This window comes from Chenopodium quinoa, unplaced genomic scaffold (genome assembly GCF_001683475.1).
Source record: "Chenopodium quinoa cultivar QQ74 unplaced genomic scaffold, ASM168347v1, whole genome shotgun sequence".
In the NCBI taxonomy this organism is placed as follows: Eukaryota; Viridiplantae; Streptophyta; class Magnoliopsida; order Caryophyllales; family Amaranthaceae; genus Chenopodium; species Chenopodium quinoa.
The window spans coordinates 7,724,845-7,737,486 of NW_018742204.1; the positions used below are offsets into that span (position 1 = coordinate 7,724,845).

Here is a 12,642-nt window from a genome sequence, read left to right on the forward strand (position 1 = left end):
CTTACGGTTACAACAAATCGTTAGACCGTCTCTCCAAAAAGACTATATATTCCAACGGTGTGTGTGAAAGATGTACCACAATGCAAGATCTTTTCAACGACCGTAGTTTTGATGAAAAAAACCTTAATTTGATTCAATTTTTTGTATTTATTAATTTAAATTTCTTTTGTAGATGTTGAATGATTTTTTATTATTAAATTGATAGAGAATATCCATAGAATATTCTCATCCTAGGTTTAGGATATATTTTCTATACTCTATCACTCCCCCTCACATGAAAGACCCTTTGGGCTTAAAATGTGGATGCAACACAAGTCTTCTCATATCCAGCGCAAATTAATTCCACTTTAAGGGAGGGGTGGATGAGATTCGAACCCGTGACCTCTATGTCACGTTGGCTCTGATACCATGTTGAAGGACCATCTCAACCAAAAGCTTAAGCTGATGGTTGAGGCGTAGGAATATGTTTTATACTCTATCACGCCCCCTCACACGAGAGCCCGTTTGGGTTAGAAGTGTGGATGCAGCATGGGCCCTCATCATACCCAGTGCTTAATATTCCACTTGAAAGTGGGGGGTGGATGAGATTCGAACCCGTGACCTTTATGTCACGCTGGCTCCGATACCAGTTATCATTGTTGGTCATGGGAAGGTGGAAATAGAGTGCGACACATGGAGTAGGTTGGCAGATGTGGTTACTGTCAGTAGTGGGAGGCGGTAGTGTATGCGATTGCCAACAATTACGGAGGAGGCTTTCGCGATTGCTACTGTTGGTGGGAGGCGCAAGGTTACATAAAGATTCTAAAAAAAAACTTTGAGAAAAGAAAAAAAAATCTATATGTGTGTTTGCGGAAGCATAAAAAACTTTGTATATTCCGCCGGTGGGTTTAATTTTCTAACCCACCGGCAGGGTGAGAATTTTTGTATATGATCCCAAGATCTCACCTAAGTTGTGATACCAAGTCAGATAATCTAAAACTCCTTGATTAGAGTGATTTCCATTGATCAATATTTATAGGGTTACAATGAGAAACCTAACCATATTAGGTAACTATAAGATATGTACAGATATCAAAGATAATCTTATACAAAATATATCCTAAACCTAGGATGAGAATATTCTATGAATATTCTCTATCATAAATTGATTTGTTTAATCTTTTTTTATTTTTTATTTTGAAAGAAAGATAGATACATTGGGAAATCAGGAACGTCTTCTTATAAGATCGTAACATAGTGTTTTTTTTTTAATTGATTGATACCAATTTGAGATTATAATGGATTTTGAAGGATCCACTAGCAAATAATACTAAAATTCGGATTTCAATTGGATAAGATTTTTAGAGTTCAACATTTTGTCCATATCAAAATTTCTAAATCTCACTTTTTGGAAAATTGAAGTCAATCTTACGTGTTTGGGGAGTAATTATCAGACATTAATTATATGATTGAAGCATCTAAAAGGACTGAATTACCAGTACCTTTTTCTGGTTAGCAATCTGCCCTGTGGCAATCCGGTTGTGGTTACCTATTGACCTGCTCTCCCCGGCAAGCTTATAGGTGACACAAATCAGTTATCGAAGTTACTATGTACTTCCTCCATTTTTGTTTTAAATGCAACACATAGAGTCTTAGACTGTGTAAAACTTTATCTGGATTGTTTTAAATTTGTTGAAATTCTGTACGAGTGGGGCTTGTTGATCTGAGGAAATAATAATAAAGGTGATGCAGTAGATATAAGATTGCAAAAATTTTAAAAATAGTAAGTATATAATATTTTCATTCAAGAAAGTGTTGAATTAAAAAAAAAAAAAAAACAACGTAGGAAGTAATCTGTATGTAATAAGCACAATTGCACAAAACAAGCTAAGCTTGTACCTAATGTCATGCAACTAGAAGTATTATTTTTAATCAAACTAGTTTGACATCATGACTCGAAGTTCATGGAATCAATTTTTAAAGTGCCTAACTTATAAAACTAGATTGGATTGACTCGTGACACTATCAGTTCAGTAGTTGGGTTAAACGACCTTGTAAAAGTAATATAAGTAAATAATTTAATGCTAAATAAATTAGGCTTAAGAAACAATAATGGTAATGGTGAGGTATAATTGATATGTTTCTCGATTTGTTTAGTCTTAGGTTTCCAAAATCCTTACTGTTACGTTTAGTCAAAGGTTTATGACCCTTATTTTATGAGGGAGCCCCAGTTGATCTCAGAGATTAACAATCTAATTTAACTCCTCTCACAACTTTATGTGTTGAAATCTGTGCCACTTTATTATTTTACTTTTATCATTTAAAAAATAAAAGAAAATGAATAAATTGTGAGAGGAGATTTATTCACATCATTTATCTCAGAGATTAACTTGAATTTACCCTTATTTTATAGCTCCATTCCCCTTAAACTCATGTAGGGATTTTTTTGCACCAAAAATAACAAAAATGCTATACATAGCTCTAATACTAAAGGAAAATTTGATTCTAATAATCCAATTTTTACGTCATTTTTTTATTAATCCGACCTTTTGAATTTTTGATTATTCAACAATGATCCAAGCTTTAAGGGGTGTGCTATTATATTAGGCCAATCATGTCACTTAACTTAAAATAGCAGGTCACATGCCATGTGTCCTGTTTATATTTGTCCTAAAAAAAATTCAATTTATTTTTTAAAAAAGTTTTAAATTTAAAAAACCTTTTTTATCTTCTTCCTCTCCCCTTCTACCTCCATAAAAAGGCAGCTCCATAATCGTAACCCCCATAATTCGACAACCGTAACCCCCAAAATCCGACCTCAATAACCCCACCCTCTCCGTCACTACCACGCTGCCGTCTCGTATCATTTGAAATCCCGACCCCTCCACCTGAAATCCCAGAGATTTTATGATTGGGAAACCAATTTCAGATCCCAAAAGATAAAATGCAGCTCTAACAAAAGCATGTCAGCTTCAAAATTCCCACAAAAAAAAGAATGGTTCTTGAAATTATCCCTTCAAAAAGTTCAACATTATGCATATAATTTTCTACAAAAAATGAACAATGCCAGTAAATAGAATTAAAGAAAATTTGAATTTTTAGTACCTCGAATATGGGGGTAATTGAATTTTAGTACCCATCTAAAATTTTATTTTAAATTAGTACCTTTAAAAAGACAAAACTATAGGTTTCAGTACCTCCGACTAGTTCCGTTAAGTTTTTTCGTTAGTGGGGCCCATTATCTAATTATTTAATAATTTAATTTATTAAAAGAAAAAGAAAAAACATTTTATAAAAAAAAACTTAAAAAAAAAAAAAAAACAGCCACTGACACCAGCGCCGGCGCCGGCTTCCGGCTGTTGGTGGCCGAATTCCCCTGGCACCGGCGCCGGCCACCCCTTCCCTTTCCCTCCCTGTTTTCCCCTTCCCTGGAGCAAAGCCCAGCCACAGCAGCTGCCGCCGCGGCCAGGCAGGAAGCCCAGCCACAGCAGCTGCCGCCGCGGCCAGGCAGGAAGCCCAGCCACAGCAGCTGCCGCCGCGGCTAGGCAGGAAGCCCAGGGGTGCCATAAACCCACCACCCACGAACACCCGAAACCAGAAACCCACCACACCCCACCACCCACGAACCCCCGAAACCCACAACCCCACCACCGACGAACCCAGAAACCCACCACCCCACAACCGACGAACCCAGAAACCCCTAAAACCCACCACCGCACAACCGACGAACCCAGAAACCCCTAAAACCCACAACCGACGAACCCTAAAACCCCAAATTCGAAACCCACCTTATCTGAAATCCACCACATCGCCGCGGCCAGGAACGAGGAAGGGGAAGGGGAAAACAGGGAGGGAAAGGGGAAGGGAGGGGGTGGGGTGCCGCGGCCAGGAACGAGAAAGGGAAGGAAGATGGTGGTGGTTGCGCTAGGGTTTCGGGGAAGGGGTGGCCAGCGCCGGTGTGGCTGATTTTTTTTTTTAATTATTTTTTTAGTTTTTTTTTTTATAAAATGTTTTTTTCTTTTTTTTTTAATAAATTAAATTATTAAATAATTAGATAAAGGGCCCCACTAACGGAAAACTTAACGGAACATGGACGGAGGTACTGATATCTATAGTTTAGTCATTTTTGAGGTACTAATTTAAAATAAAATTTTAGATGGGTACTAAAATTCAATTACCCCCATATTTGAGGTACTAAAATTCAAATTTTCCTAGAATTAACCTTGCAAAAAAAAAAAAAAATCAAGATGGAACCCATTTTTAAACCCCTAGAAATTAACATAAACATTAATAAAAAAAATTAAAAAAATCAAGGAAGAACCACCATCAAATTCGCTGAGAAATCCCCGGTTCACCACCCCTCCGCCTGAAATCCCGACCCCACCGCCATTCCTCCACTTGAAACTCCACCCCATCATACCCCTCTACCCGAAAACCCCACCCCATCGTCTTTCCTCCACCTAAAAATCCAAACCCCTTCTTCTTCCCATACCCCACCCTTAAAACCAAATTCAAAGTATTTTCTATCAATTTCTGAATTATAGGATCCGAATTAAGGTTCTAGGTTTCTACAGCTTTAATTTTACGAGGTGGGTTTTAAGGGGTGATTGCAATGAAGGAGGGGCGACAAGAGGGTGGACAAATCGGAAAGGGAGGGAAAGGGGCAGCAACCAGTAGGGTCGACATGGGTGGCCAGACCATGAAAGGGGGGAAGCTGTTTGGCTGGGAATTTTTATATTTAATCTTTTTTTTTTTTAAATAATTATCTACATGAAGAATAGGTAGTAGGTCACTTTGACCTATTAGAATAGATTACCCCCTAAAGGTTGGATTATTGTGGAATAATCGAAAGGTCAGATTAATATAATTGGACCGCAAAAAAGTTGGATTATTAAAATTAAATCTCCAAAACTAAAAGAGGAAAGCATTAATGAAATATATTCATTTATTACACTAAGGGGTTGTTTGGTTGGGGGTAATCAGGAAAGGCAATAAACTGGCCCGATTCCATTTGTTAATATTTGTTTAGCACTTTTATTCATTCCCTTTACCCTCCCCATTACCCCAAATCCTTCCAACTTCATTCCCCACCCCCCTAGGTATTTCCATTCCCATTCCCTACCCACCTTCACACCACCACAACACCACTAGAAAACCATCCCATACCACCGCCGCCCCTACCCAGACCACCGCCGCCCCTCCCTGACCACCGCCCTCCCCTCCCCCGAGCCTCGCCGACCTCCCTCCCCTGAAAAAATCTCCCCTAGCCCCGCAAAACCCTAGCCCCGATCTCCCTTGACCCCGAAAACCGCCGCCCAGCCCTCCCACCACCCTCGAAACCTTAGCCGCTAGGGTTTTTGACAGGCTCGAGTCGTATTCACCTAGTAAAAAATAAAACCTAAATCCACTAACTATGTAGATAGGGAAGAAGGGTCGAACCACAGGGAAACAAGTCAATTTATTCCTAATTAATTAAGAGCAATCTAAATTATCAAGTAACCAAATTATTATAAGAAGGTAATTAAACTAATAAAAGTAAGAGTAGAAAGGAAATAAAATAAGAGGTAAATCAATGAAGAAAAAGCCTAGGGCATAGGTTCACCAATAAACAATATTTCAGGGTAAATCATAATAAGCAATCATCAATGCATCAATTAATCAGATTATAAAGGGCTTTCGCTAAGTATTACAATCACAGAGTTAATTTACCGGTATTAAATCTCATCTCTCGAATCTCGACTTACCCATTTATAAATTAGTTTGCCTATTGAAACTAAGCCTAAAAATCAATTCTCATCTCTCGAATCTCGAATCAATATTGCTAAACTCATACAATTAATTCTGGCCAAACCTAATTGCATAGCATCAAATCAATCAATAGGAAAATAATTAAGCATTGACAATCAACAATCACAAATTACCCCTTCTTATTATTTATTGGATCCCCATAAACCCTAGAAATAAAACTACTCACGCATAATTAAATCTAAACTAATCAAAGCAATAAAATAAAACATGATGAAAGAATTAGAAAATAACTGAAATTAATAGAGAAGAAATCGTTACCAAATGTAATTTGAATTAAGAACAAGGTTGAGAGAATTTTAGTGAGAGAAAATATTCTAAGTAGAGAGAGAAGGTCTAAAAGAGAAGGTAAATAAAAATTACGTACTAAAATCGTGCTTAAACATCTCTAAAACAAATCCTAATTAAAACTAAGAACTCGGCAATCAGGTGCCTCCAAAAACACACGCCCGACCGGGCAAAGGGCCGCCCGATCGGCCCCGCCTTTTTCTTCAAGATTCTCCTGGGCAACCGCGCCTGATCAAGCTAATGCTCACCCGATTGGGCACACCTTTGTTGATGCCTTCTTCTGCGCGCCCGCCCGATCGGGCGCAAGCTTTCCCGATCGGGCCCGGTCTCTTTCTCGAGGCTTGGACTTCGATTGGGCTTGCTTCTTCGGCCCAATCCGGATTTCCTCTTCGGGTCTTGAATACTCGGTCCAAATGCCCCGGTATCACACACCGAGCCCTTAATCACCGGCTCTAACCGGTCCTGGGCTTCAAAGATGGTCGTGTCCTCCTAATGTCCGTAGTTACTCCATGAAAAACCCCGAAAACGCTCCAAATGTGCAATTTCCTGCACAAATCAAGCAAAACCACAAAAACACTAGAAACACCAATTAGTAATAAAAGTGGCTCTAAAGAGCCAAAAACACTACTAATTATGACCAAGGGACGGGGTAAAACACTATATAAATTGGACACATCAAACTCCCCCAAGCTAAACCTTTGCTTGTCCTTAAGCAAAGAGCTCATTAATGAACATATAAAACCCGCTTCATCCCTAGTAAACAAAATCAAGCACAAACGATTCAAGGCAAATCTAATGAACATGCTTCAATGTCAATCAATCTCATTCATCTAATCATTCTTCCTCCCCAACAATTGTCAAGTAGAGCAAACCACATGAGCATATAGAATTGAATACTAGTGCTCACACACTCAACTCTCATTTATGTGGCGAGTAAAAGATGTACTCGATCGCTCTCCAGCCAACTCCATTTAATGTGAACAATGCCCTCCCAACTCACACTCTCGTGTGTTTAAAAAGATGTACACTCAACCTACAAGTCGACTCGAAATATGTCAAATCATAACTTGCATTGATAAACAACACTTTCACATTCATACAACTCTATGCACAAAGGTCGAAAGGTCTTTAAAGCTTGTAATGTAAGGCTAGGTTAAAGGGTAGGATAAATTTAGGAAAATGTGAGATAAAAGCCATGCTTAAGGGAGCCATATCCTAACAAAACCTAAGGCCAAAACAAGTAATGACCAAATCATCTCCAGTCAAAACTTAACTCCACAAAAAATTCACCAAGCAATCCCATACAAAACAACAATACAACACTTACATATTCACTCACAAAGTATGATAATAGGAAATAGAGTGAATTAAAACAAACTTTGAACTCATTCTTTTTCTTTTCTTTCTTTTTTTCAAACTTGAACTTTTTTTTTTCTTTTTTCTTGAGAAATCTTCACATAGAACACTTTAACATTTGAAACAATTTTTTCTTTGCTCTTTTTTTTCTTTTTATCTCACATTGGAAATTTTCAGCTTTAATTTGAAACACAAACCATCAACATTTCCAATCATTCAATCAAAAGAACAATCACTCTTCTTTTAATCCCACATTGTGCAAATAAAGTGCACACCACAACTCCCTCACCTCACCAACTAATAGCTCTCCCAAGACAAACTTGGGACTAGTAACCAATGGGGCTCATATAGGCTTGTAATGTGGCTAAATAATCAATAAAAAGGGCACAAGCAACAACATGGGTAGCAAGAAGGGAACAAATGTATCTAATATCATCTGAAGACTACCTAAGAGAACAAATGCTTTCGTCCTCCTCAATGTGCATAATATTGAGCCATACAAACATTACTAATAGTTGCAAACCAATACTCAAATTCCTTGGCATACCAGGAACTATCACACAATTTCTAACCAAATCAACTAGTCAATCACTATATTCACAAATAGTTGGCAAAATTTACGCATGTTTAGGCATCCGAACAATTAAAATTCAAATCATGATCAACATTTTCACAAAGCTCACTATCATATACCAAGAATCAAAACAATATTTTCCAAGTATGGGACACAGGGAAGCATGATTTACAATTCATTGGAAAGTATTTTTTTTTGAATTTTTATATTTTTCAATTTTTTTGTATTTTTTTCATATAGGAAAGCAATAAAAACTAAACTAGAAAGCAATAAAGTCTATACTAGAAAGCGATAAATAGAGAAAAGAGAGAAAGAGTTACCATATGTATAAGATATCTCCCCCCAAGCCAAATCAAGGAATGCCCTCATTGACTTGGGGGTGTAGCTAGGAGAAGCTACTCCTCATCATCATCCTCATCCATCCTCTGATATCCTCCTCCATAGCTCGAGCCAGCACCACCCTGGCTCTACCGGCACCACCATAGCCCGAACCACCTGCAAAGTAGTTAGGGTCTACATTTCTCCCCATCCCCCCAAAAAGAGCATCGACCCCATAACCATGGATTGAAGAGTAGTATACATAAGTACCATAGGCTCCGGGGGTCGAATACCCTCCTTGGGGGTATTGGAACCAATCGGGAACTAATGCCTCGGGAGGAATAGCTACTCGGTGTGCATAATCGTCATACATGGGGTATAAACCCCTCCCGAGGTTCCTCTCTACTTGGCCAACCCTCCTATCTAGGGTGCCTAACCTAGAGTCTAGGTTTTGCACCATGCCCTCCGCTCTCCCTTTCCCTCTCTCAATACGGTCAAGTTGGCTTTTAAAAGCCGAAAAGTCATATGGGGCATGGGGGTCTATGTTGTAATCAACGAAGGAGGTGGGTATGCCATATGTGTAGGGTTAGGGTGGTGGTTGGTATTGGGGTGAAGGGTGGGGTTGTGGTGAATGGTGAGGCTCTTGAAATCCGCCTTGACCGTCTAACTTAAAGGTGTAGGAAGGCTTCCCCTTCTCAAATTTTGTCAAGGCGGGGTTGGGTAGCTTAAAAGCTTGGTCTCTCCTACCCGATTCCCAGTGGACTATCCACCATGTCTCACCTCTCATAGGTTGCACCCAATTAAGGCCCCCTAAGTATGCTAGGTCCATGAGGGTAGAACCCTCCACTTTCCTATGGCCGGTCGGGGTCCATCCTAGGTGTTTTACTGCTATATGGGTCACCAACCCCCCAAAATAGATAGGCGCCCTAGACCTACCCTACTCGGCCGCATTGGCCGCCCTTTGGAAATGTTGGGCTATCCTATGTGGTATGTTCAGTTTTTCAGCATTGGGAATCATATAGGAAGCCAACAATTCAAGTTCATCCCTCCTATTATTTGCCAGTTCATGCCTCCCAAAACTGTGAGGCCGACAAACCTTTGCCAAAACTTTGGGACGGGATGTTGAATCCACATCCCTTTGGCATGTTAGAGGTTGAGTAAACCCTCCCCGGTGAGTTTTTTATAGACCATGGCAATGTGGTCTTGGGAGGGTTCAATAGGTTTATCCGATTTAAGCTCAAACAATTTTCTAAATTCTTTAAAAGTTAAACGCACAACATTGTTTAGCAATCGGAATTGGACATGAGTGATCAAAGCATTAGTTTTAATAACATTGAAGCTAGAAACAAATTCTAAAGTCAAATAATCATAGGTGTCATAATGCATTTGAAAAAATCCACTCATTCCTATACCTTTGAACCATTTCTCTACCGGTTTATCAATTCCTAACCTAGACAAAGTAGGATGATGTACAAAGCGAGTAGAAATTACCTGCCTCTGGATGAGGTTAAGCATCCTAGCTCGTTGTTCGGTTCAGGTGATGACAACTTCATCCCATCCAAGAATTTGAAGCTCCGGGTCAACCATCGGTTGTTGTTGTTGCCTCGAACCTTCACCCCTTTATTGTCTTGATCTTTTTGAAGCCATTGTATGTATGAAAGGTAGGATTTGAAGCTTTCTCTCTCTAAGGATTTTGAGAAATCTTTAGATAAAGTGGTAGAAATTTAGTGGGGATTGTAGAGGAAGGTGTAAGGATGAATAATATGTAAACATTTTGGAGTTTTGATGGATGAATTTGAGGAGATCTTGAAAGGAAAGTGAGTTTTAAGGTTTGAAAATGGAGGTTTTAGAGAGAGAAAGTGTGAATGAAGAAGAAGAAGTAATAAGGAAGAAGAAAAAAAGGAGGGGAAAGGAAAATAAAAGCCCGGCCAAAATAGGCGCGCCCGACCGGGTGAAGATATGTGTTTCAGATTTGTGAAGTGCACGCCCGATCGAGCGCGAACTCAAAAAATTTTTTCGCCCTTTGCTTCGCCCGACATACCTCTTTACTTCACTCTATTTCTCCAAAAATCCGCTCGATCGGGCGAATTTCCCTTGATTTTTCTTCCTTCCTTGCGCGCCCAATCGGGAAAAATATGCTCCGATAAAATTCAAATTGCGAGCCCGATCGGGAATCCTTGCCCGATCAGGCCCGTACCCAAATCGGAACGCTCTTTTCTTCTAACTTTTTTTCTTTAAATATCCTTACTGTATGATCTAATACTTGTACAAAAACACTTATGAAAGGTAAAATTGCACTCTCCTCACCTCTCTAAAAAAAATAAATAAAAATAAAATAAAGGAAAAACTAGTCTAGAAAGCAAGAAATACGGGTTGCCTCCCGCAAAGTGCTGGTTTATCTAGGTCCCGCACGACCCTCTTACCACATTGAAGCTCAAAATGAACCGGAACCTCTTAGGTGAAGTAGTTCAAGTGCACCAATCGTAGCCCCCTCATGATATAGCTTGAGTCTTTGGCCATTAACCTTGAACTCGTTACCATGCTCATCAAATACCTCCACAAAACCAAATTTGTTAGCCCTTTTGACAGTAAAAGGACCCGACCACCTTGACTTCAACTTTCCTGGGAATAGTTTAAGTCTAGAGTTGAACAACAACACTTTATCACCTTCTTTGAACTCTCTCGGAAGGATCATCTTGTCGTGCCATCTCTTTGATTTCTCCTTGTAGACACGAGCACTATCATAGGCCGTCAACCTAAACTCATCGAGTTGGTTAAGTTAAAGTAACCTCTTTTCACCCGCTAACTTGACATCCAAATTGAGCTCCATAATAGCCCAATATGCCTTAAATTCTAATTCCACCGAAAGATGACATGCTTTGTCGTACACGAGTCTATATGGAATAATACCTATTGGGGTCTTAAACGCAGTTCTGTATGCCCAAAGGGTGTCATCCAAATTATCGCTCCAATATTTCCTTAATTTTGCCACCACCTTCTCTATAATGGCCTTGATCTCACGGTTGGAAACTTCAACTTGGCCACTAGTTTGGAGATGGTAGGTTAACCCTGTCCTATGGTAAACACCATACTTTTTGAGGAGGGTGTCTAACTTCCGCTCATGAAAGTGAGATTCTCCGTCACTGATTATAGCTCTAGGCATTACAAATCTTGGAAAGATAGTCTTCTTGAAAAGTCTGTGGACCACCTTGGCATCATTAGTAGGAGTGGCAATGGCCTCGACCCACTTGGATACATTGTCAACGGCGACAAGTATATAGCGGTTCCCGTTTGAAGAAGGGAACGGTCCCATGTAATCAACACCCCAAACATCAAAAATTTGAACACCTAAGATTTCAGTTTGAGGCATCTCATGCCGCCCCGAAATGTTGCCAGTCCTCTGGCAAGAGTCACAAGCTTGCACAAAAGTGTTAGCATCGATCCTTAAACATAGTAGGCCAATAGAAACTTGACTCATTAATCTTGGAAACTGTTTTGGTGGGGCCATGATGTCCTCTATATGGTGAGGTGTGGCAACTAGTAAGCACACCGTGAACTTCCCATTTGAGAACACACCTGCGAAATAATCCATTTGCACACTCACGAAACAAAAAAGGATCATCTCAAAAATAATGTTTAACATCAGAAAGGAATTTCTTTTTCTGTTGGTAGGACAAGTCAGGAGGTAGAGTACCACCCACTAAATAATTAGCAAGACCAGCATACCAAGGGTGTTGCTCTAAAACTGCATGCAGGTTGTCATCAGGGAAAGAATCATCTATAGGGAGAGAATCCTTACCCTCATCATACTTGATACGTGACAAGTGGTCTGCCACTACGTTCTCTGCTCCCTTTTTATCTTTTATCTCAATATTGAAATCCTGGAGCAAAAGAACCCAATGGAGTATCCTAGGCTTTGATTTCGCCTTGGCTATCAAGTACTTCAGAGAGGCATGGTCAGTAAAAACAATGACTTTAGAACCAACAAGATATGATCTAAATTTTTCTACAGCATAAATCACAGCAAGAAACTCCTTCTCCGTAGTGGCATAGTTGACTTGGGCTTCATCCAAAGTTTTGCTTGCATAATAAATAGCATGCAAAACTTTGTTCTTTCTCTATCCGAGCACGGCTCCTAGGGCAAAGTCACTTGCATCACACATAATCTCGAAAGGTTGATTCCAATCGGGAGCACATATGATGGGTGCCGATATCAAAGCCTGCTTAATCCTGTTAAAAGCCTCAAGACACTCGTCTGTAAAAATAAAAGGGGCATCCTTGAGTAAAAGCTGAGTCAGTGGTTTAGCAATTTTAGAAAAGCC

At 39.7% G+C, this 12,642-nt stretch overlaps 1 protein-coding gene across 1 annotated transcript; it reads right to left on the reverse strand.

The window, feature by feature from the left end:
• Positions 1 to 10,754: 10,754 nt before the first annotated feature.
• Positions 10,755 to 11,483, reverse strand: LOC110720262. The gene is made up of 2 exons (XM_021899295.1): positions 11,120 to 11,483; positions 10,755 to 10,942 (listed from the first exon to the last, which is right to left on the reverse strand). The coding sequence occupies exons 1-2, from the start codon at positions 11,481 to 11,483 to the stop codon at positions 10,755 to 10,757; spliced, it is 552 nt and encodes a 183-aa protein (XP_021754987.1).
• Between the last annotated feature and the right edge of the window lie 1,159 nt (positions 11,484 to 12,642).